The 24,643-nt window shown below is 43.0% G+C and overlaps 1 protein-coding gene across 1 annotated transcript in view; it reads left to right on the top strand.

The window, feature by feature from the left end:
* Nucleotides 1–19,029, top strand: part of SPATS1 (spermatogenesis associated serine rich 1) — a 52,255-nt gene extending 33,226 nt beyond the window's left edge. The window contains exons 4-10 of the mRNA XM_032650179.1: nucleotides 3,773–3,920; nucleotides 7,929–8,053; nucleotides 9,610–9,771; nucleotides 14,160–14,280; nucleotides 15,460–15,522; nucleotides 18,092–18,207; nucleotides 18,663–19,029. Coding sequence (XP_032506070.1) covers nucleotides 3,773–3,920; nucleotides 7,929–8,053; nucleotides 9,610–9,771; nucleotides 14,160–14,280; nucleotides 15,460–15,522; nucleotides 18,092–18,207; nucleotides 18,663–18,691 — 764 coding nt within the window. The 3' untranslated portion in view covers nucleotides 18,692–19,029. The remainder of the gene's footprint in view (nucleotides 1–3,772; nucleotides 3,921–7,928; nucleotides 8,054–9,609; nucleotides 9,772–14,159; nucleotides 14,281–15,459; nucleotides 15,523–18,091; nucleotides 18,208–18,662) is intronic.
* Nucleotides 19,030–24,643: the final 5,614 nt, after the last annotated feature.

The following is a 24,643-nucleotide window of genomic DNA, read 5'->3' on the forward strand; positions in this document are numbered from 1 at the left end:
TATGTAAACATTCGCTTATCATTTTTCAGGTATATCTTTATAATTCATTTGGAATTTATTTTGAGATAAGAGAGATTTAATTTTATTTTCATGCCAAATGATTAATTAGTTGTTCCAGCAATCTTTTTTGAATGATCTATCCTTTTTTCACTGAGATAAGATGCCACTGTTATCACATAAAATTTTATTCTATCTACATTTGCTATTCTATTGATTTATCTGTCAGGGTGTGTGTCAGTAACACTAAACTACATTTTATAAATTATACTCCATTGCTCTGTAACCTTGAGCAAGTTATTTGATATTTCTCGTACTCAATTTCTTTATGGGTAAAGTTATTTCTATTTTATTTGTAATTGTGGCTTCTCTTTCATTTCTTATACTGTTTACTTGTATTAAGATTTTTTTCTTGAACTTTATCTACATTATTAGTTTTTCCATGAAGCCATAATTCTGATAATCTTCTTTATTTCATTCATTTCTGCTTTTATTTTATGATTTCTTTCCTTATCATTTTGAGATGTTTGCCTTTTTTCCCCTTATTCCTTGAGTTGAAAGCTTAGGTCATTAATTTTGGAATCTTTGTTTTTTAACACTATAACCTGTTACTTGTAAGATAGATATTTTTCACAGTTTGTGTCTCTGAAATTGGATTGGTCTTACCAGTGCTGTGGGCCCAGTAGCCCATGTGAAGTAATTGTCATAAACTTTGCTGGATGAGCACTGAATAATGCAGGCGTGAGGTCAGTTTAGGTGGAAAATGTGACCTTTAGGGGTTGAGTTGAAAAGTGATTCAGTAATCAGACTTTTGAATGTAAGGTTTAAGAACGCCTTAACCAATTAATTAATTAAATAATTAATTTATTTTGTGGTACGCGGGCCTCTCACTGCCGTGGCCTCTCCCGCTGCGGAGCACAGGCTCCGGATGCGCAGGCCCAGTGACCACAGTCCACGGGCCCAGCTGCTCCGCGGCACGCGGGATCCTCCCGGACCGGGGCACGAACCCGCGTCCCCTGCATCGGCAGGCGGACTCCCAACCACTGCGCCACCAGGGAAGCCCTTTAACCAATTGATTTTGCTTATATTTTCCTTCTTTAAATATGCACATGAGTGGTATGTGATTAAAATCTATATCTAAGTAAGTCTGAAATGGTGCTTCAATACGTATTAAGTAAAAGTCCTAAGTGATAAAGCATGTGTCATGATGTAATTGGCAGCCTCTGTTCTTTGTGGTACATAGAATAGTAATATTATTACAATGTCTTACATTCAGTAAAATACAGTTTATGCATTTAAGGTTCTAGGTTCTAATTAGTGCTTTAGTTGAATCCCACAGTTTTGATATATTGTACATATGTCATTGATCATTAAGTACCTCATGAGTTCCGTTATGTTTTCTTCTATCATATGAAATATTTAGAGGTGTGGTTTGAGTTTCCAAGCTTATGGATGTTTTTTGGCTGTCTTTTTATTATGGATTTCTAATAGTATTGCATTGTGGTCAGAGAGTGTGGTCTGTGTTGTATTCGTTGACACCACATTTGTGGTTCCGTGTCCGGGGCTGCTGCGGACCTGTGCTCTCTCTTCACAGCTTTGCCCTCCACTGGGCTCCACTGCGTCCCAGCTACTCACCCCTCAAGCAACCAGTTGGCCCTCATGTACTGAGGGCTGCTCTAGGCTCTGTGCCATGTTCCAGAGCAGCTCTTCCCACACTTGGCTGGCTCTGAGAATCACCTGAGGTGCTTCTTTTTATTTTTTAAAATATTTATTTATTTATTTGGTTGCACCGGGTCTTGGTTGGGCCACGCAGGCTCCTTAGTTGTGGCATGTGAACTCTTAGTTGCGGGACGCATGTGGGATCTAGTTCCCTGACCAGGGATTGAACCTGGACCCCCTGCATTGGGAGCGCAGAGTCTTATCCACTGTGCCACCAGGGAAGTCCCCTGAGGTGCTTCTTAAACATACTGATTCTCGGGTTGTCCCCTGTAGGTCTGGGTCAGAGCCCTGGAATCTGCATGTTGAACAAGTGCCTCAAGGTGATTTTCATGACTGGACACATATAGGGAGTCAGGAAGAGGGACAGGATAGAATGCAGGGCAGTGATGGAACTGGGCTTGAAGAGGAGGAAGTTCACTGCCAAGCATGAGCCTAAGAGGTAGAGGGAGACTTATTAAAAATGTGAGTTCCCAGGCTTCAGCACACGAGATTCCAGTTTGATGGGTCTGTAATGGGATTTGGGAATCTGTATTTTTTAATTATTTATTATATTTTTTGTTATTTTCTTTTTGTTTTTATCTTCCTTCCCCCACCCGCGTCTTTTTTTTTTTGTTAACTCTGTATGCAACAGTCCTTACCCTGAGAAACCCCAGGATGGGGGTATCGTGAGGGGAGGAAGTAGCTCAGCTGGCCTTTATTAAACTTTGTAGAGTCACAGGCGAAGTCCTCTTAAGAGTAAAGGGTTTGTTGGTAGGGTTGGGACTTGACAAAGGTGGAAAAAATATGATTCACTTGATAGATGAATTTGAGAGGGCGTTGATAGGAAACGAATAAAGAATTGGCTAAGGGTCAGTTCCTCTGACAGATGGTGGGAATTTGCCCAGGTGCCTGGCATATGCCACATACATGTGAATCATGATATTGTGTAGGTGGAACAGCAGTCAGTCTAAAAATGTACTCCAGAGTCAGAGAAGTCCGACTCTTGTTTCTTAAAATTCTCCTGTAACCGAGAGCTTACATTTTATCTATGGAGCATCTGTGCTCTCTGAAGGTGTGCATAAAGAAGTGCAATATCCAGTCATCTGATTTTTTTTTAAGTGACTGGACAACGCACACACCTATATAAAGGGAGGAGAGAACAGATCGACTTTCGCATAGGAGTTATAGTACAGCAGAGTGAAGACAGTGGGTGTGCTTCTCTATCTGACTGTCCTTGGGTTTCAGGACTTGTAATCGTGGGTGGTTGGGGAGTTATAATGCTTTGCCATTTATTCACTCAAACACTTATTGAGTATCTATTTGTGCCAAGCACTGCTCTGAGTGCTACTAAGATGAATAAGACACAGTCTGGTGGGGAAGATGTGATATAAAAGAATGATGACACTGCGGTGGGAGGGGAACCCATAGATGTTCTGAAGACAGTTCTTTGGATTGTGATCACCAGCTATACTCGCTAGTCTTTCTATGAATAAATCCTTTGGAGAATTTTCTTGAGATGCTCAGTACAATGTACAGTGATATATAGCTCAATTCAGACCTTCTTTCTTCCACTTAGTTTAGTTAGAGTAGGTGAGCTGTGTGGCCGGGGGGCAAGCAATCTAACACAGAAATTAGCCTTTTTAGACTTTAGTGTTATAGGAGCTGTGATCCAACCTGGGCCAACATGTTTATTTTCTATGTGGTCTTGGTTGCTCAACATTCTGAGCCTCAGTTTTCTCATCTGTAAAATGGAAGGATAAGTAATACTTCTGTCTGTGTGTTGTTATGAGAATTAAATGAGATAATGTGTGAAGATGTTAACACAATCTCAAGTATACAGTAAATGCTCAAACTTTTTTTTTTTTGGCTACGCCATGCAGCCTGTGGGATCTTAGTTCCCTGACCAGGGATTGACCGTGGGCCATGGTGGTAAAAGTGCTGAGTCCTAACCACTGGACTGCCAGGGAACTCCCACAAATGTTATTTTTTAAAAAGAAATTATTTATCATCTAGGAAACAAGATAAAGTGGGAGCTTTTTCATGAATGTAATCAAATGGTGATGTCTATGTGTTGCAGGTACTAAACTCAATGATTTTCTGGAATCTAAGGGATGCTTTGCCAACATAATGTCCTCTGGCAGAAGTATCAGCCTCTCATCTTCTATTGAAACAGGTCTAAGCGTCAGTGGGCCTTTCAGCCCCGGCAGAGGGTCTGTTCACCCAGAGTAAGTAAGGGTCCAGGAAAGAGCTGTAAATGCTGGGGTCAATTCTGACCAGGGGCCAACAGTCTGAGGGGTAGTGTGACATATTTGGCAAGAGCATGGATTCTGGAGCCAGACTGGGTTCAAATCTTACTCTGTCACTTGGCATCTGAGTGAATTTGGGTAAATTACTTCACCTCCCTGGTGAAGCTTTCTTATCTGCAAAATGGGGGTAATACTTCACAGTTGTGAGGATTAAATGAGGTAATACATACACTGTAAAGAGATTAGAAGACTCCCTGGCATACAATACAGGCTGTGCAAGTGCTGGCTATTATGAAGGTGAAATTAAACTACATATTTTTTGGGAATACGTACATACATACACAGGTGGTAAATCTTAAAGAAAATCAAAGAAATGGTTACCATAACAGTCAGAGTCAGGATAGTGGTTACCTCTCGGGGAAAGGGACACACAGATGGTTTTTGGGGAGTGGGAGGTAAGGGCTGGCCATACTTTATTTCTTCTCGTGGATGTTGGCCTTAAAATTATTTGTAAAACTGTATTTAGAAAAAAAGTATTCTGTACTTTGCTGTGTTTATATTTCTTTTATGGTCAAATGTTTTGAAAACCTTTTTCTAACAATTTTTGTTATAAAGAAAGTAATATAAGTTCGTTGTAGAAATTTTGAAATATAAAAAACAGTATTAAAAATAGCAGTCACAATAATCTTATCTCTTAGAGAATCAATGTTAACATTTTATTTTTTTATATGCATGAGAAAAAATTGATTTCTTTCTTATGCATAGAAGTATGTATTTATTTTTTACATTAATATCATATTATACTACTTTTTTGCAAAACCTGCTTTCTCCAACTCTGCATTTACCCACTCTTCCACAATCATCTGTTTATCTGTCCATGTCCTCTTCCCCTTGAGCCTAAGCTCCCAAGAGCAGGGACTGTTTGGATCCCCAGTGTCTAGAGCAATGTCTGCCACAAAATGTACTCAGATAAATGTTTGTTGAGTAAAACAAAGTAGGTGGATATTTCTAAAGTTCTTTCGGAAAGTTTCCTTTATCCTTGCAATCTTTTCTACACAGTTAGTTTGGCAAACACAAATACATAAAAAATATTTAGAAGAGACATATTTCACCCCAGTGTCAAAATTATGATACGCTTTGAACTGGGAGGGGGACTCTGAGTTGTCGCACTTTTGCTCTATCTGCACACTTCAAAAGTTCAAAGTTATTAGTGTAGATATGTTTATTAAAAACTAGAGATCGAGGACTTCCCTGGTGGCGCAGTGGTTAAGAATCCGCCTGCACGGACTTATATATACTACCAAATGTAAAATAGATAGCTAGTGGAAAGCAGCCCTGCATAGCACAGGGAGATCAGCTCAGGGCTTTGTGACCACCTAGAGGGGTGGGATAGGGAGGGTGGGAGGGAGACGCAAGAGGGAAGAGATATGGGGATATATGTATATGTGTAACTGATTCACTTTGTTATACAGCAGAAACTAACACACCGTTGTAAAGCAATTATACTCCAATAAAGATGTTAAAAAAAAAAAAGAATCCGCCTGCCAATGCAGGAGACACAGGTTCAAGTCCTGGTTCGGGAAGATCCCACATGCCGCGGAGCAGCTAAGCCCGTGTGCCACAACTACTGAGCCTGCGCTCTAGAGCCGGCAAGCTGCAACTACTGAGCCCGCGCGCCACAACTACTGAAGCCGGTGTGCCTAGAGCCCGTGCTTTGCAACAAGAGAAGCTACCGCAATGAGAAACCCGTGCACCGCAACGAAGAGTAGCCCCTGCTCGCCGCAACTAGAGAAAGCCCGTGCACAGCAATGAAGACCCAACGCAGCCAAGAATAAATTAAAAATAATAATGAGAATAATAAAATAGATTAAAAAAAACCAAAGTAGAGATCGAGCTATACAAGACTTGTGAGTTATGGAACTCGGGTTCTTTATGACTTTTAGGCAACATAGTCTAGACTTAACCTGGAGATCCAGCTCTGCCTCTGTCTGGGGTGTGTTTTATCGTTAGCTGCCTTGAGGGCCCACTTCCCTTGCAAATGGAAATGATTCTATTGGCCCCACCTATATCACAGGATGTCTGTAGGGAGCAAACAAGACTATCAGTATGAAGTTGGTTTGAAACGATTCAAATATCAGGGTGATGTAATATTATGAAAAAAGATCCTATGACTTGATAACAGTTAACTACATCTGAAAGCATTGTCCAAGGCCATCTATCAAATGCAAGGCCACTTAGACCAGAAGTGATTGCTTTTTCTGTTGACACTCAAAATAGTTTGCTGTATGCCTTTTTAACTGCCAAGAAGTTAGGCACTAAACATAATGCTCTGTTATTACAGCCATTTCAGTCTAGGTTTGTTTTTGATTATTTCTGCCTCTTCTCTTTATACTGACTGATTTTTTTCTTTCCAGTCAATTAATTGAAAACGTATCTTTTTTGGTAACAGTTTTATTTGAAGCATAATTCACATACCATATAATTTACCGGTTTAAAGTGTACAAGTCAATGGTTTTTAGTGTATTCAGAGTTGTGCAATCATTACCGCAGTCAATTTTAGAACATTTTTTGTCACCCCCCAAAAGAATCCTGTACCCTTTAGCAGTCACCCCCATGTCCCCTATCCCCCCAGCCCTGGAAACCACTAATCTATATTTTATCTCTATGGATGTACCTGTTCTGGATGTTTCATATAAATGGAATCACCGGTATCTGGTCTTTGGTGTCTGGCTTCTTTTATTCAGGTTTTCAAGGTTCATTCATGTTGTAACATGTATCAGTATATCACGCATTTTTAATTTTTATATTTATTTATTTGGCCACACCGCATGGCTTGTGGGATCTTAGTTCCCTGACCAGAGATTGAACCCGGGCCCTTGGCAGTGAGAGCACAGAGTCCGAACCACTGGACTGCCAGGGAATTCGCATCATTCATTTTTTAAAAAATTGTGGTAAAAATTATGTAACAGGACGTTTGCCACTTTATCCACTTTAAGTGTACAATTCAGTGGCATTAAGTTATACTCACACTGTTGTGGAACTATCACTACTACTTTCAAAACATTTTCATCACCCCAAACAGAAAACTGTGCCCATTAAGCAATGATTCTCCATTCTCCCCTCTCCCCATTTCCTGGTACTCTAATCTAATCTACTTTCTGTCTCTATGACTTTACCTATTCTAGGTATTTCATATAAGTGGAATAATACAATATTTATCCTTTTGTGTTTGGCTTATTTCACTTAGCATAATGTTTTCAAGATTCTTCCATGTCGTAGAATATATCAGAACTTCATTCCTTTTTATGTCTGAATAATATTCCATTCATGTATATGCTACATTTTATTTATCCATTCATCTATCAATGGACATTTGGGTTATTTCCACCTTTGGGCTATTATGAGTAATGGTGCCATGGACATTCTTGTATAAGTATCTGTTTGAGGGTCTGTTTTCAGTTCTTTTGGGTATATGCCAGGAGTGGAATTGCTGGGTTATATGATAATTTTTAAAAAATATTTATTTATTTGGCTGCGTTGGGTCTTAATTGCATCACGTGGGATCTTTGTTGCAGCATGCAGGATCTTTTTCTTCGTTGCAGTGCATGGGCTTTTTGTTGCGGCGCATGCGCTTCTCTAGTTGCGTCGCGCGGGCTTAGTTGCCCCACAGCATGTGGGATCTTAGTTCCCTCATCAGGGATCGAACCCACGTCCTCTGCATTGGAAGGTGGATTTTTAACCACTGGACCACCAGGGAAGTTCCCCGATAATTCTATATTTAACTTTTGGACACTAAACTGTTTAAGCACGCACCTTTTGAATATATTTCAGTCCCCTCAAATTGTGACTATATAAATTATATGCTCATGGACTTTTATCGAGGAGTAGTCTTAGTTCTCATAGATGAGGGGAATTCTAGTGTAAGATCAGCTTCTAACTTCCAATTTAAGCACATTGAAGAATCTAATCCTTCTGCTTCCTTTCCAGCCCTGCTGCAGATTTGGATCTGAAATCCTCCTCCTCACATTCTGATCACTCCTCTGAAACCTCACTGCCTGAAGCCCGAAAGGATAAATATCGCCAGGAATTCAGCCTGCTTCAGTTGCAGACAAGTGAGTAAGTCACAGGTCGTCCTCCACTCCCAGGGTCTTTGCAGAAGGCTGCCATACTGTTGGGTGCCATTCACTGAAGGCCCATTAGGTGCCAGGCATTCAACGCTTCATCTCTAATTCTCACAACAACTCTGCTGGGCAACTATTTTTATGTGTTTTGCAAAAATAAAATGCTTTTATGTAAAAACCGTAAATGTACTGTAGCAAAATACTAAAACAATAAATAAGTATGTAGAGTATAAAAACCCACACCCCAATATTCTCCAATAATCTTCCCATTCTACCCCATAGCTGTGAAGAGTTTGATATATATTCTTTGAGAATTTTGAAATGTATATATGTATGTATACGTTTATATATATGTATGTTTGTATATATATATTTATTGCTTGTAATATACCACCATATTTTCACTAGTAGAAAATAATACACAAATTATTTTCACTAGTAGAAAATAGTACACAAATTATTTTCACTCAAAGTAAATAGATCATGGACCTCTTTCTTTGTCAATACATATAGACCGGGGCTTCCCTGGTGGCACAGTGGTTGAGAGTCCGCCTGCCGATGCAGGGGACACGGGTTCGTGCCCTGGTCCAGGAAGATCCCACAGGCCGCGGAGTGGCTAGGCCCATGAGCCATGGCCACTGGGCCTGCGCGTCCGGAGGCTGTGCTCCGCAACGGGAGAGACCACAACAGTGAGAGGCCCGCGTACTGCAAAAAAAACCACAAAAAACAAAAAACATATAGACCTATGTGGCTAATACAGACCTACCCATTTTACACAGAAGGAAACTGGGGCTTGGAGAGATTCAGTCACCCATACGAGTACACGAACCTAGGAAATGAAGGGATGGGATTAGAACCCAAACTTGCTTGCCTCCAAAGCCTGTGTTCCTTCTCGGCCACCAAAGAGCACAAGAGTTTCTTAAGCAACCCTAGAGCTGTCAGGAGATCTTTTATTGTTTAAAATCACTTTAGCCATCTTACAGGAAAAGGGTCAAATGAGGAAACAGAGACACTGAGAGGTCCAGTAATTAGCCTAAGGTCTCACAGCAGCCTTTCTCCTTGGTCAAAATCATATGTACACATTTCCCTGTGTCACTGTAGTGCATGCATGTGCCACTGTTGCTGCCAACACCATGTATCATCCGGTTAAGATGCCATGGGTGTTCCAGCCCTTCCCTGGTTGATGGGCATTCTGTTCTTCCTAAACACTTATTAGAGAAAGGTTGGATTGTAGGTGGTTGTAAAACTGTCTCTGAGCTTCCTAACCCATACATCACTTCCAACCATAAAACTGGCTTTATTTTTGAAGGGGAGGGTAAAAAGGGAAAAAAAGAGAGCCCTCTTAGATAGCTTTCTTCCTGCTTCCCTGCCTTTTGTGCCTAGTTCCACAGAGTCTGACACTGCCCTCGATGTAGAACCAAGGAATTATACACGTTATACACATTATAGCCAGATAGTGCCTGGGGGGCGGTTCACAGTGTTTTGTCATCCAACTACATTGTGACGCTGGGAACAGTGCTGATGGAAGGATTTCTGATGTCTTGCAGAAGATGGGCAGCGTCCTGAGTGGACATTTTACCCAAGGCTTAGCAGCAACATCCACACCTACCATGTTGGAAAGCAGTGTTTCTTTAACGGGGTCTTCCTCGGCAACAGGAGGTCTCTATCAGAGAGGACGATGGACAAGTGTTTTGGGAGGAAGAAATATGGTAATGTTTTCCTCCTGGACCTTAACTGTGCAATGTTCAAAAATACTCCTGAGTCATGATTCTGCAGGCCCGGCGTCACGTGGCTGGGGGCAGCCCTGCGGGGTCACCAGGTCACCCAAGTGCAGCCAGGAAGATAGGAAAGTGAAGGGGATGGTTGGTAGATTGCACTTTTTGGCATAGAACTCACAACATATGCTGATCTACATTTTTGTTTTTCTCTGGATTTCATAAAATGCTAATGTGACATTTAAGTCATCAGATAAGTTCTCTCAGATACTTATTAATAGAAACCTCCACTGAAGTCCGAGGAAAATAATTCATGTTTTACTTAAATGCTGCCTGTCATTTGCATTTAAATTGTACTTTAGATTCTCTTTTTTTTAAAGTGCATTCTTTTTTAAAAAAATTAATTAATTTATATTTCAGCTGCGTTGGGTCTTCGTTGTGGTGCGTGGGCTTCTCATTGCGGTGGTATCTCTTGTTGCGGAGCATGAGCGCCGGGCACCCAGGCTTCAGTAGTTGCAGCACGTGGGCTCAGTAGTTGTGGCACGTGGGCTCAGTAGTTGTGGCACGTGGGCTCAGTAGTTGTGGCTCACAGGCTTTAGAGCTCAGGCTCAGTAGTTGTGGCACACGGGCTTCGTTGCTCCATGGCATGTGGGATCTTCCCGGACCAGGGCTGACTTCCCACTCCAAATTGAGATGCAGCCATAGGGTAGAATAGGAAGGATTTATTTTTTAATTTTAATTAATTAATTAATTTTGGCCACGCTGCGTGGCTTGTGGGATCGTAGTTCCCCAGCTAGGGATTGAACCCGGGCCACAGCAGTGAAAGCACGGAGTCCTAACTACCGGACCGCCATGGAATTCCCAGGAAGGATTTATTTAACTGGTTTATGTATGAAAACAACTGAGAAAAATCAAGAAGGGATTGTGTTTAGCTTTCTATTGCTTGGGCATGCTCTTGGCTATAAGTAAGAGAAAAATCAAATTATCACAGACTTAAATCATAAGATATTTATTATGTAATTAACAAGAAGCTTTGACATCTAGGTGACCTATATAGTCTGGTTGCCCAGTGATGTCATCAAAGATGTAGGCTCGTTTTGTTTCTTTTTGTGTGTGTGTTACCATTCTTCGTAGTGTTGGATTTTCTTGTCTTGATGCTTGTCACCTTATGGTCACAAGATAACTGTTGCAGTTCCAAGAATCATTTTTATATTCAAGACATGAAAAAGAAGAAAATCTCTTGTTGCCTTCCCCTTTTAGAAGGAAGGAAAAGTTTTCCCATAGGGTCCTTGGGAGACTTCCTTCCACTCGTATCTCACTGGCCAGAACTGGGCCAACTGCAAGTACGTATCAAAAGTAAATGAGAGGGCTTCGCTGGTGGCGCAGTGGTTGAGAGTCCGCCTGCCGATGCAGGGGACACGGGTTTGTGCCCCGGTCTGGGAAGATCCCACGTGCCGCGGAGCGGCTGGGCCCGTGAGCCATGGCCGCTGAGCCTGCGCGTCCGGAACCTGTGCTCCGCAACGGGAGGGGCCACAACAGTGAGAGGCCCCACGTACCCGCAAAAAAAAAAAAAAAAAAAAAAAAGTAAATGAGATTATCATGATGATCCAAATCCTAACCCTAACCCATCACTTCCCTCCTAACTCGAAAGTAAACATTGTCCTGAATTTTGTGTTTATTATTCCTTTTCCTTCCTCCCTCCCTCCCTCCCTCCCTTCCTTCCTTCCTTCCCTTTACTGTTTTTATTGTCTTTTCTCCCCAACTAGATAAGATTCCCTATTCTCTAACCTTGAATTTTCCAGATTAAAAGAAAAAAAAATTGGGATGCGGGTGGTATTAGCCTAGTCCTGGTTTCAAATAATAATAACAACTGCTACCATTTCTTTTTTTTTTTTTTGGCCACGCCGTGTGGCATGTGGGATCTTAGTTACCTGACCAGGGATCGAACCCGAGCCCCCTGCAGTGGAAACGCAGAGTCTTAACTAACCACTGGACCGCCAGGGAAGTCCCCATTTCTTTTTTTTAAGCATTACATGGGTATACTATTTTTATTTATTGACGTTTAAATTTCACCATTAAACATGGAACAGAAGTATATGCCGGCCCTATGTTCATATTTTTGAAATAAAGATAAATGGACAGATAGCTTTAAGGGTGCAACATACTAAACATTGCACAATATATATTAAACAACTTAGATTATACCTTTATACATTTAGTAGCACAAGTATAGGGATAAGCCATGCAATTGAAGGAAAAACCTGTTCAGGACTGAACAGAGAGGTCCTTGGTTGCTGACGGAATCTCCCCTTGACTTCAGACTTGAGACAAACCAAGGAGTCTGTCAATATACAAAAACCACTGAATTCAGGACAAACAGTAGCCACTGGATAGATACTAAGGAATTGGCTCTTGCTAATTTGGTTTGTGGGGACCAGTCTGAAGGGTTGGCTGGATGCTGGAAATGCTGCAGCTCAAGTCCAGGATCTGTAGATTAGAAGAGCAGTCTAGAGACAGAATGGTTAGTGCATTCTTCAAAAAGCTCTGGTTTTCCAAACAAGTTCCTAGGATACTTTCCCCAAACAGAGTGCTACCATTTCTTGAGTGCTGATTATGTATACAGGTTATTCTCATTCAGTACTCATGATAGCTATGCAAAGTAGACATTTGAAATAAACAGTTTATAAATGAGGATTTTAAGGCTTAGGGAAGTTAAACTGCTCAAGGGCATAGAACTAGAAATTGCAGAATTGAATTTGGACTCAGGCGTGACTGATTTCACAGTTCAAGCCCTTCTCACCACTTCTTGTTGTCACCTGACCTTTACTTGTCAGTACCCTGGTTTGGGTTTCAAAAGATAGGGGTCACTCCACTCTCCTTGCTTTGAATCCTCAGCATTTCATCCTCAGGAAGCACTCAAGGTACAGATGTAGTTGATGTTATTTCCCTGCACTTAAGAGCTAATAAAAAGTTTAGCTGAAGAGTCTTAGCTATTGAAAAGGGTTTTGAAAGAGTAAAAAATAGAAAATTAAAAAAATCAAGTACTCCAGTAACTCAAGTACTTCCACCAATTATGCAGATGGCTTTTCTGAGTTAGCTAAAGAAATCTGGGCAGGTAGCAAACAGCTTATTAAAAATCTTCCCCAGCTCTCCCTTTGGCTTGTATCTTGTGGGTACAGGTGAATGGAACAATATCAAAACAAGCATTTAAAAATTGAAAAGAGGGTCCTGTTCATTGGGTGTGTGAGCAGAGAAGGAGGTTGTGCTTCTAGCCATGCATCCTTGCTTCTGATCCCAAGGTGGTTAGTCTTGCAGTCCAGGATTATTCCCTTAGGAGATGCATCTGGTGTAAGAGGTGCAGGTTTAAACGACCATCCTGTACCAGGCTGACTCCATGTGGTTAGTTACTTATTCCTGGGGCATTGGAAGCGGCTGGGTTGGGTGTCAGAGCATGGGCTGAGGAAGCAGTGTTTGCTCAGCATCAGTAGACTTTTTCGTGACTCCTCTTCACCAGGAAGGCCACCTCCTACTGCTACACTACCCTAGTCTTTGAGTCAGCAGGAGTAGCAGAGCCCTTATTAGTTGATTTCCTCCTGAGACCCAGTCGGAGAGGCAGAGCCCCAATTACAGCTGCTAATCCCGGAGGGATTCAGGGATTCAAAGTGCACTAATGTTCAGGAATGAAAAGATTTCAAGTCAGAGTTCATGCTAATCATTTCAGATACTTTTGATTCACCATTCATTTTAAACCAAAACATCCCATCCAAACCTAAGCTATTCTTCTTTCCCAGGGTGAGGTAATCATAACAACACCTTTTATTAATTAATTTATTTATTTTTGCTGTGTTGGGTCTTCGTTTCTGTGCGAGGGCTTTCTCTAGTTGTGGCAAGTGGGGGCCACTCTTCATCGCGGTGCACGGGCCTCTCACTATCATGGCCTCTCTTGTTGCGGAGCACAGGCTCCAGACGCGCAGGCTCAGTAGTTGTGGCTCACGGGCCTAGTTGCTCTGCGGCATGTGGGATCCTCCCAGACCAGGGCTCGAACCCGTGTCCCCTGCCTTGGCAGGCAGATTCTCAACCATTGCGCCACCAGGGAAGCCCAACAGCACCTTTTAAAAAATGTCTCAAACATAGGCTCGCACTTTATTTGTTTTTTTAAATCTCTTTTATTAAAATTTATTTTTAATTTTAATTTAATTTTAGGCTCACACTTTTCATCTCCTCAAGGCGAGACAATCACAAACAGAACATTAAGATACCTATATGTACCTCATAATAAAACACTAAATTATCCTGTTTCCATTGTCATGTCAATTCTTACAGCAAATCTGTGGATCATCTTCAGCCCTTTTTATGATTTTGTTTTCAAACACCATTCACAGTTATTGATCCCAGGAATGGAATCCCAAAGGTAACTCCAGGAGATAATCCATATACATATCCAGAACAGAGTAAAGGCTTCCACAAAGCAGGATCAACTCTCCCACCAGGGAATTTTTCAATGTAAGTGTATGTTAATACTAGGGTTATTTTGTTAACTTTAAAGGAATTGTATTTCTTTCCACTACATATAAATTATATTTTACAAGGGGTGAATCTCAACAAGACATATTTGGTGAGAATTTCTAAAAAAATCTGTACCTAGTTCCTTAGTGTATGTACAAGTACATATGTGTAATTGAAATCATACACAGGATCTTGACTACAAAAAGGTCGTTGTTAATTTTGTTCCTGTTATTATCAACAAATATGAAGACTTCAGTTTTCATACTGAATCAGGTTGTTGGTTAGTGACTACTGTTTGGATTGACTTGTACTTGCAACTAAGCATTGAGGAGAAATAGAGGGTCATTAAATTAAAAGAGAAAACAGTTGGTATAGTACATTAAAAATATTTTAAAAAATCAATCATGTTCCAAAGAAAACAAAACCACTAATTTGAAAAGATATGTGCACCCCAATGTTCATAGCAGCATTATTTACAATAGCCAAGATATGGAAGCAACCTAAGTGTCCATCAGCAGATGAATGGATAAAGAAGATGTGGTATATGTATACAATGGAATATTACTTGGCTGTAAAAAAGAACGAAACTTTTGCCATTTGCAACAACATGGATGAACTTGGAGGGTATTATGCTTAGTGAAATAAGTCAGACAGAGAAAGACAAATACTGTATGATATCACTTATATGTGGAATCTAAAAAGTAAAACAAACTAGTAAATATAACAAAACAGAAACAGACTCACAGATACAGGGTAAAAACTAGTAGTTACTAGTGGGAGGGGGAGGGGCAAGACAGAGGTGGGGATTAAGAGGTACAAACTACTATGTATAAAATAGATAAGCTACAAGGACATATTGTACAGTACAGGGAATATAACTGACATTTAATAAGGACTATAAATGGAGTATAACCCTTAAAAATTGTGAATCCCTATGTATACACCTTAAACATATTGTAAATCAACTATACCTCAACAAAAATTAATCATGTTTGTTTTAATGATGTTTACTAAAAATGGTAAAAAAATAATAAGAATTATGGCCCTTAACAGTTTTGAAGCCCATATGTAACAATTAAAACCAGAAAATAAGACATTTTATTGAACACAATGATGCATTGATCTCTTTGCCATAGAAACCATACCAATCTTATGGTTGCCTTTTCTGTTTTTCAGAATGCCTTATGAAAAGAAATTTGATACATTTATTCCACTTGAGCCTCTTCCACAAATTCCCAAGTGAGTTCTCTCAGCATGTTTCATATTATCCTATCTTTATGAAAATATCAATTGTTTATTTTCTCCTATGGAGGAGCTCATAGACACCTAACACGTAGGGACCTTTTGAATCCCAGCAGGTGGGTGAGGCAGTTTGAATGGAGGGTTTTTGGTTTCGAAGGTCAAGTGTCTGTGGAGTCTGGCAGCTGGGCTGCTCACATCTTCAACAGGTATGATTGACAAATACCAGATGCCATGTGTAGTCCTAGGTGTGCACTGTGAGGGGTTTGACGTGGCGCAAAAAGTCAGGGTCGCTGCTTTCCAAAACATAAGAGTTTGTTAGAAAAGACAGGGCTTTCCCTGGTGGGGCAGTGGTTGAGAGTCCGCCTGCCCATGCAGGGGACACGGGTTCGAGCTCTGGTCCAGGAAGATCCCATATGCCACAGAGCAACTAAGCCCGTGTGCCACAACTACTGAGCCTGCGCTCTAGAGCCTCAGAGCCACAACTACTGAAGTTCCACGCAGCTAGAGGCCGTGCTCTACAACAAGAGAAGCCACCGCAATGAGAAGCCCATGCACCGCGACGAAGAGTAGCCCCTTCTCACCACAATTAGAGAAAGCTTGCGCACAGCAATGAAGACCTAATGTAGCCAAAAATAAATAAATAAATAAATTTATTTAAAAAAAAAAAGAAGAAAAGAAAGGCATATGCTTAAATGAGTGCAGCCAGGGAGGACGGTTAGAGTTTGAAGAGGTAGAGAGCAAGCTATTGGAGTATTTCTGTATTTGAGGGAAGTATCATTCCTCTGATCTTATATGTTAGCTCAGCTCCATTCTGAACCTTATACATTTTGATATGCAGGTTATCCTTATTTTTTGAAGAATTCTGCAGTTCCCATTGGTACTTTCCTTTTGGTTAAAGAATTCCTTAATAGAGAGATTTTGAATTTCCAGGTAGGAGAGCTTTTTGGTTTTTATTTTGTAATTCATTTTTACTTTTATCACCTTGTGATCGGAAAATATTGTTTTTATTATTTTTACTCTATGGAACTTATCAAAATTTTCCCTGTGATCTAATATACGTTCGATTTTGGGACTCTCTCAGCATGCATTTGAAAGTACATTCTATTTCATCAGTATGCGAAGTTAGATACATACCCAGAAGATTTATCTTATTGATTATTCTGTTCAGTCCCTATAGTTTCTTACTCATTTTTGTCCACTCATTTTGTCCACTTGGACCAAGAGTTGTTGTGTTATAATGTCCCAATATTAGTGTGTTTCTATCTTTACTGTTTTTTTTATAGATTTCTTTTTTTTCAAATAAATAAATTTATTTATTTATTTATTTTTGGCTGCGCTGGGTCTTCGCTGATGCATGCGGGCTTTCTCTAGTTGCAGAGAGCGGGGGCTAATCTTTGTTGCAGTGCGCAGGCTTCTTGTTGCAGAGCACGGGCTCTAGGCGCGCGGGCTTCAGTAGTTGTGGCTCGCGGGCTCCAGAGTGCCGGCTCAGCAGTTGCGGCGCATGAGCTTGGATGCTCCGTGGCATGTGGGATCCTCCTGGACCAGGGTTCGAACCCATGTCCCCTGCATTGGCAGGCGGATTCTTAACCACTGCGCACAGAGTCTTAATCACTAGACCGCCAGGGAAGTCTGTCGTCCTTCTTTTCTTACTTGGGCTTCTACTATTGGGTTGTCAGCTTTAAATGATAACCATTACTCCCACCTATTGCTATGTGTGGTAATACTCCAGCAGGTTTATCAGGGTATTTTCTCAATCGTGATGCACTTCTCCCTAAAAACATGAAAATTTTAGCTGCCAAAAGATGAAAACATTCTTCGTCTTTCTGCTCTGACTCATCCCAGGAACCTCACTTCCTGGTACCTCTCGGAACCCACACACTGCAGCCCAGCATATGCCCTTTCAAATCTCAACAGACCTGGGGGGACGCTGGGTGTCTGTATTAGCTGAGGTCCCGGCAGAAAGCAGAAGGCACACTCAGGTGGGATTCTGAAGACAGTTTAATGAAAGGACTGTTTACCAGTGTGTGAGCAGGTTGAGGAAACTCACATGGGAGGGCGGAGCACCCAGGGGCTCCCGCCAGTGGGAAGCTCTTACTGCTCCTAGATCTGAACAGCAGGAGGAGGGCCCATGGTTCATAGAGCAGCAGGAGAAGGAGAAGGGCTGTCTGAAAGGACCTGCGGCAGAGGAGAATACAGCGGCTCCAGAACTGGGGTACCTCAGGAGATAGGGCGGGAGCTCAATAAGACATACCCACACCTCTGTCTTTCCACCTTCTGATCTCCTGTTGGTGCCTCCCATTAGCCAAGCCCAGCTCAAAGGTGGGGGCAGGGAGGAGTCAAGGTGATGCAGGCTACTGGGGTCAACGTCTTGGGTAGAGAGGGATACAAAAGAGATCTGGGTTTGGGGCAGGGGCAAATGGTGAAGACTAACACGGTATTTGATTTTGATTCCTTGCAGCATGGGAGGCCTTCTTACTTTTGGAGGATGTAGTGCCTTGTCTGCTGAAGGTGTTTGTAAATTTTGCATCAGACAAACTCAACTCAGGGTGTTGTTTTCTTCCCACAGCTTGCCTTTCTGGGTGAAGGAGAAGGCCAACAAGCTGAAGAATGAGATAAGAGAAGTTGAAGAGCTTGACAGTTGGCAGCCAGCGGTCCCCTTGCTACAGAGTTTGCTACCTGTTGGTGGGTAAAAGAACCTTCAAAAAGTAGCATAGGGCTTCCCTGGTAGCGCAGTGGTTGAGAGTCCACCTGCCGATGCAGGGGACACCGGTTCGTGCCCCGGTCCGGGAGGATCCCACGTGCCACGGAGCGGCTGGGCCCGTGAGCCATGGCCGCTGGGCCTGCGCGTCTGGAGGCTGTGCTCCACAATGGGAGAGGCCACAACAGTGAGAGGCCCATGTACCGCCAAAAAAAAAAAAAATGTAGCATAAAAACTGGAGGCAAGCCCAGAAGAGCAGGCTTTTGAGAGGCTTCACAGTGGAGACGAGAGAGACAGAGAGCCTCTCCCAGAGTGGATGGTGCCCTTTGCCCCGAGATGGCCCTTGGGCAGATGTCATGGCCGTGTGTCACCTTGTGTGGTTGAGAACTGTTAGTCTTGTAATGGAGCACAGCCTTTAACTCCGTGCCTCTATCCACAGGTTCTTTGGACTTTCCAAGACAATCCTGAACAGGAACAGGCCCAGGAAGCAGGCACCGACTGTCCTCTGGAGAGCCTTTTCCTGTTAATTGCTTCTGTTGGTGCGACTGTTCTAAATCAAATGTTTGACTTGGATGCAGAATCACTGTGTTTTGCCTCTTTTAACTTTTTTGTTTTGGCGGCGCTGCCCGGCTTGTGGGATCTTAGTTCCCCGACCAGGGATTGAACCGGGGCCCTCGGCAGTGAAAGTGCAGAGTCCTAACCACTGGACCGCCAGGGAATTCCCTTAAGTTTATATTTTGAAAACTTTCAAACTGATAGAAAAGTTGCGAGAATCGTACAATAAACAGACACCTACATATTCTTCACCTAGAGTCTACAATTAACATTTGTCCAGAGTTGTACACATTCTCTTTTTCTCATATTATTACTATTATTATTTTGCTCAATTATTACTATCAGTTTTGATAAATATATTTATTTATTTTTGGCTGCGTTGGGCCCTCGTTGCTGTGCATGGGCTTTCTCTAGTTGTGGCGAGCAGGGGCTACTCCTCGTTGCGGTGCACGGGCTTCTCGTTGCAGCAGCTTCTTTTGTTGTGGAGCATGGGCTCTAGGCGCGCGGGCTTCAGTAGTTGTGGCACGCAGGCTCAGTAGTTGTGGCTCATGGGCTCTAGAGTGCAGGCTCAGTGGTTGTGGCGCACGGGCTTAGTTGCTCTGTGGCATGTGGGATCTTCCCAGACCAGGGCTCAAACCCGTGTCCCCTGCATTGGCAGGCGGATTCTTAACCACTGCGCCACCAGGGAAGTCCCTCCTCAATTATTTGAGAGTGAGCGGCAGACATCATAACCCTTTACTCCTACATACCTATATACTTCAGTAGGTATCTCCTAAGGTCAAGGGTAATCTTGTGGTTCACTGAGAACCTGATAGCTGTGCGGGGCTGACACCTGGGACATCTAGGAGTGCCCATCTGAGTGCAGGGCACCACTTGGTCCTGCCCAGCCCCTGATGAGACCAGGGCTGCCGCCTCCACTGGGTCTTTGGACTCATTTCCTCTCCCTTGACCAGCCTTGACCTTGGCTGGTTTGGCCACACATTGCCCCCTGCCTTGGCCCCTCTCACATCTTTATGCCCTGCGACTTCTCTTCCTGTCTGGGCCTGAAACGCACTGAACAGCCCCCATCCCTTGCAGTAAGGAGCTCTGACCCTGATTTAGCACATCTACTGGCCAAGTTCCCAGTGGACTCTGGGGAAGGACTGGGAGCCCATTTGAGATGCCTTCTGTCCTTCCAACACTGGGGAACTCCAGGAGGGGTTGTGGCCTGAGCCTCCCTGGGGGATGGGGCGGCCACTACTGACTTGAAGAGTCAACACTGAGGCTCCCAAACCTGGACTTTGTAAGAAATACATGCAAATTAAACATTTCTTGGTGCACATGGAGGGACCCTGCCTCATATCAAAAAAGAAGTCAAAAATCCCAATGGCTTGTTTTCCGAGGAAATGTGTATGTTTCTACCAAGTACAGAGAGGGTGTGAGGGCACCTTCCAGTGATGATGGTGTGAGCATGGGAGTTATCATCTGGCTAGAAATGTGTTCTATTGGCTGAGCGCAGTGTGGGCTGGAGGAAAAACCAGGGTTCTCTAGGAAAGGGAGGACAAAAGGAATGCATGAGTCACAATTATACTAAAATTCACTTGCTGTTTATTTGAAATTCAAATTTTACTGGGATTTAACTGGTATTTTAATTTGCTCGATCTGGAAACTTACAGCACAGGTGGACAAAGGAGATGGATTGGAGGGCTACCTAGGAGATAAAATTGGCAAGACTCTGGAATGACTTGGATGTGGGTGGGAGGAAGTTATGGGGGAAGGAAAAGTGGCAATAGGTGGATGGTGGTGCTGTTGCCAGGGCAACATATAGTGTCTAGCCCATGTGGTGGCTTCATACACCTAGAGAAAGATGCTCTCTTGGTGGACACAGTCCCGTGGACGCATTGCCTGGTGAGCAATGTACAAGCTAGATTTCAGCCCCCACTTTTCCCTTATGCAATGAACCCTTTACACAACCATACACGCCAGTCCTGTGCTATCCCTTGAAATAAGGAATGCTGGAGAAGTATAGGTTTTCTAGGGGCAGCTCTTTTTTTTTGGCAGCACTGCAAGGCTTGTGGAATCTTAGTTCCCCAACCAGGGATTGAACCCGGGCCCTGGGCAGTGAAAGCGTGGAGTCCTAACCACTGGACAGCCAGGGAATTCCTGAGGGCTCAATTTTTGGAAGATGAATTTGAGAAACCTGTGACACACCCAAGCGGAACTGTCCAGTATGCAACTGGGCTTATGAGTCTGGGGTCTGGTATGTGAGTGTGGAAAAAAAAAGTCTCCTGTGAGAAATGTAAATCCCAAGCCTGTGCCCTGTGGATGCAGGGTTAGTTGTAAATGACTTGATTGGAATATTGATCCTAAACTGAGAAATGAGCTCACAAACACTCTTGAATCTCTGGGGCCTGACAATAAGCATAGTCTCTTTGGGAACACTTCCCCACCCCAGGGCACAGGGGACTCCCCAGAAATAACAACCATGAAGATGGGTACCTGAGAAAAAAAATTACAAGCTACAACTGGACTCACCACAAGGGAGTATCAGTAGGTGAGACTCAAGCCAATTTAGATGATTAACCATGGTTAGCATTATGGTATGAATTACCAGCATTTAGGGTGCATGGAATTCCATTTTGTAGTAACTGGACACCAAGATATTAGTTTTTCCTAACACTAGCTGAGGAGTTTCTAAATGGGAGAGGGCCTTATGGGTGGCAATCTGGTGGATGTGGGCAGGGCTGGAGGACCTGTCTTGAAATTGTATTTGCAAAGCAGCGCAATATTTCTACTTAAATTCCATATCCTTATTTGGGGAGATGATGAAGATGATGAGGGTGGCTAGCCCCAGCTCCTCGCCATCCCTTGGTGTTGTCACAGGCTTTTGACTCTAATTTTAGCCCTTTCTTGCACAGTTTCGTTTTATTTATTTATTTATTTGTTCATGTCAGGTCTTAGTTGCAGCACAAGGGCTTCTCTCTAGATGTGGCACACGGGCTTTAGAGTGCGCGGGCTCAGTAGTTGCAGTGCGTGGTCTTAGTTGCCCCATGGCGTGTGGGATCTTAGTTCCCCAACTAGGGATCGAACCCGCATTCCCTGCATTGGAAGGCGGATTCTTAACCACTGGACCATCAGGGAAGTCCCCTGCACAGTTTCTTGTTGGTAAAAAACTGGACAAGATGGAAACTAGAATTTCGATTAGACATGCAGTCTGCGTGTTCAAGGGTGCCTTGGGGGACTTTTGACAGGGCTGCTCTGTCCTAATGGGCAGGTTGTAAAACGCATGCCCCTAAGGGGGTGCAATTTGTATCACAGGCATGGGAGAGCTAATTTTCTTGTAGTAAGTGTCTTGTTTTCAAAACATCAGTATTTTGTGACAATTTTCCAGCAGGTGTCAATAAAGTGTCTTGAGGAAGGGTCACTTTTTCTATTTGGTGAAAAGGTGACATGGAGGGGGTGTAAAGGTGGTGCTGAGTGGGAAGGAGAAGCCATCATCATGGGCTCTTGGAATGTTAGATCAGAAATGGCTCTTCAGGGCTTCCCTGGTGGCGCAGTGGTTGAGAGTCCGCCTGCCGATGCAGGGGACACGGGTTCGTGCCCCGGTCTGGGAAGATCCCACATGCCGCGGAGCGGCTGGGCCCGTGAGCCATGGCCACTGAGCCTGTGCATCCGGAGCCTGTGCTCTGCAACGGGAGAGGCCACAACAGTGAGAGGCCCGTGTACCGTAAAAAAAAAAAAAAAAAAAAAGAAAGAAATGGCTCTTCAGAGAGGACCGGTTCAACTCTGGATGTGTTAGGAATCTGGCTTACAGATAACAGATACCCAATTCCAACTGACTGAAGCCAAAAGGGGAACTAATCATTGGAACTCAAGGACAGGAGGCTTCCCTGGTGGTACAGTGGTTAAGAATCCTCCTGCCAATGCAGGGGACACAGGTTCGAGCCCTGGTCCAGGAAGATCCCACATGCCACAGAGCAACTAAGCCCGTGCGCCACAACTACTGAGCCTGCGCTCTAGAGCCCATGCTCTGCAACGAGAGAAGCCACCACAATGAGAAGCCTGTGCACCGCGATGAAGAGTAGCCCCTGCTCCCCACAACGAGAGAAAGCCCATGCGCGGCAATGAAGACCCAACGCAGCCAAAAAAAAAAAAAAAGTAGCCCCCACTCGTAACTAGAGAAAGCCTGCGCGCAGCAACGAAGACCCAATGCAGCCAAAAATAAATAAATAAAATTTAAAAAGTAAGAAAACAGTAGATTGTAAAATAATATTAAAAAAACAACAACAACTCAAGGACAGGGATGCACCAAGGACAGAGGAACATATTGGATCCAGGGACAGTGGTGCAGCCAAGACCTACCTCTGTCTTTCTGTACTCTCCTCTCTGCTCCTCTCAATGCACCTGGGACCTGCTTTCTTCCTTTCTTAGTCTACGTTGTACAAAACATGGTGGCAGGCAACTCCTGGGCTTCACATGTTAGAGATTCATTGGCCAGCAGAGAGACTGGCTTCTTCTAGGTTTCAGTGTCAAAATTCCTGGGGAGGAGACTTAATTGGTTCAACTTTGATCAGATCAATCAAATGGCCAGTGTGTGTGTGTGTGTGTGTGTGTGTGTGTGTGTGTGTGTGTGTGTGTGTGTGAGAGAGAGAGAGAGAGAGAGAGAGAGAGAGAGAGACAGAGAGACAGAGAGACAGAGAGAGAGACACTTGTAACCACTGTAGCTGAGTGCATGTTGGGGGTGGGGTTGGCAGGAAGTAATGGTCACACATTCTACAGAGAAGCATTATCTCTGGACCTCCGTCCAGAGACAGAAAATATGGCTTGTCACCAGAACACACACATCTGTGTGTTCTTCATAATCTAACACTGTCCTCTCAACAAACTAGTGATTTTATTGCTACAATTTTCCATTTCAAGGAAAAACAGTATATATATATATATATATATATATATATATATATATAACTGGAAAGTTCTGTAGCTCTTTCAGAAGAGGCAAATGGAGAAATGAAGAACTATAAAGAGAAAGGCATTTTCATGCCTTCCAGGGCTGGCTCCAAAGAGATGTTTTTGAATGGTGAAGGAGACCAAGTGAGTAATGGGGAGGTGGAATGGCAGTTTGGCAATCCCTACCTCACTGGGTTTTAGGTATCTTTCAACTAATTTGTCCCTCAAATTTATGAGGTATGAATTGTTAACTCCACTTTTCAGATGAGGATGCTGAGATTCAGCAAGGTTATTACCCAAGCTGATGAGAGAGCCAAGATTTCAACCCAGAACGAGTCTAATACCAGTACCTATCGATGGTAACTCTCTACTATTAATCCACACAGACTGAATAGCAATGAATGAAAAACTCTGACATGACATTTCTGTGGATTTCTGAGACAACCACTGATCACTTGGGGTTGCGCTTCTTGTAGTAACAGTTGCCACTTTTGTGATCACTTATTATGTATCAGATACTATGCTAGGTTTATGATCTCATTTAATCCTTAAGACGACCCTACGAAGTTGGTACTATTATTACCTCCAGGTTAGGAAATTTAGGCTTAAATAAGCTATTGCGTTTTCCTGAGTATTCTGTGAATAAATTCCTATCAGTTAAATGCCTAATAAAGTGCTAAATTAATAAATTAACAAAGTTCTTTTTAGACCAACTGGGCTTAAACTCTACACGCGCCACGTTCCTATTCTCTGCCACCAGGTGACGTCACAACCAACCCCAGCACTACTTTCTCTGCCAAGAGCCACTGCCGATATCTCGCGAGAGCCATGGCTTCTTCCAATCTATTTTTGGGCATGCGTGCGGCGTAGGGCGCTTAGGCTTAGAGTGGTTTGATGACTTTCTGTCAGTCTTCCTAGAGTAGAGCTTTAACAGCA

This window comes from Phocoena sinus, chromosome 11 (assembly GCF_008692025.1).
Source record: "Phocoena sinus isolate mPhoSin1 chromosome 11, mPhoSin1.pri, whole genome shotgun sequence".
Classification (NCBI taxonomy): Eukaryota; Metazoa; Chordata; class Mammalia; order Artiodactyla; family Phocoenidae; genus Phocoena; species Phocoena sinus.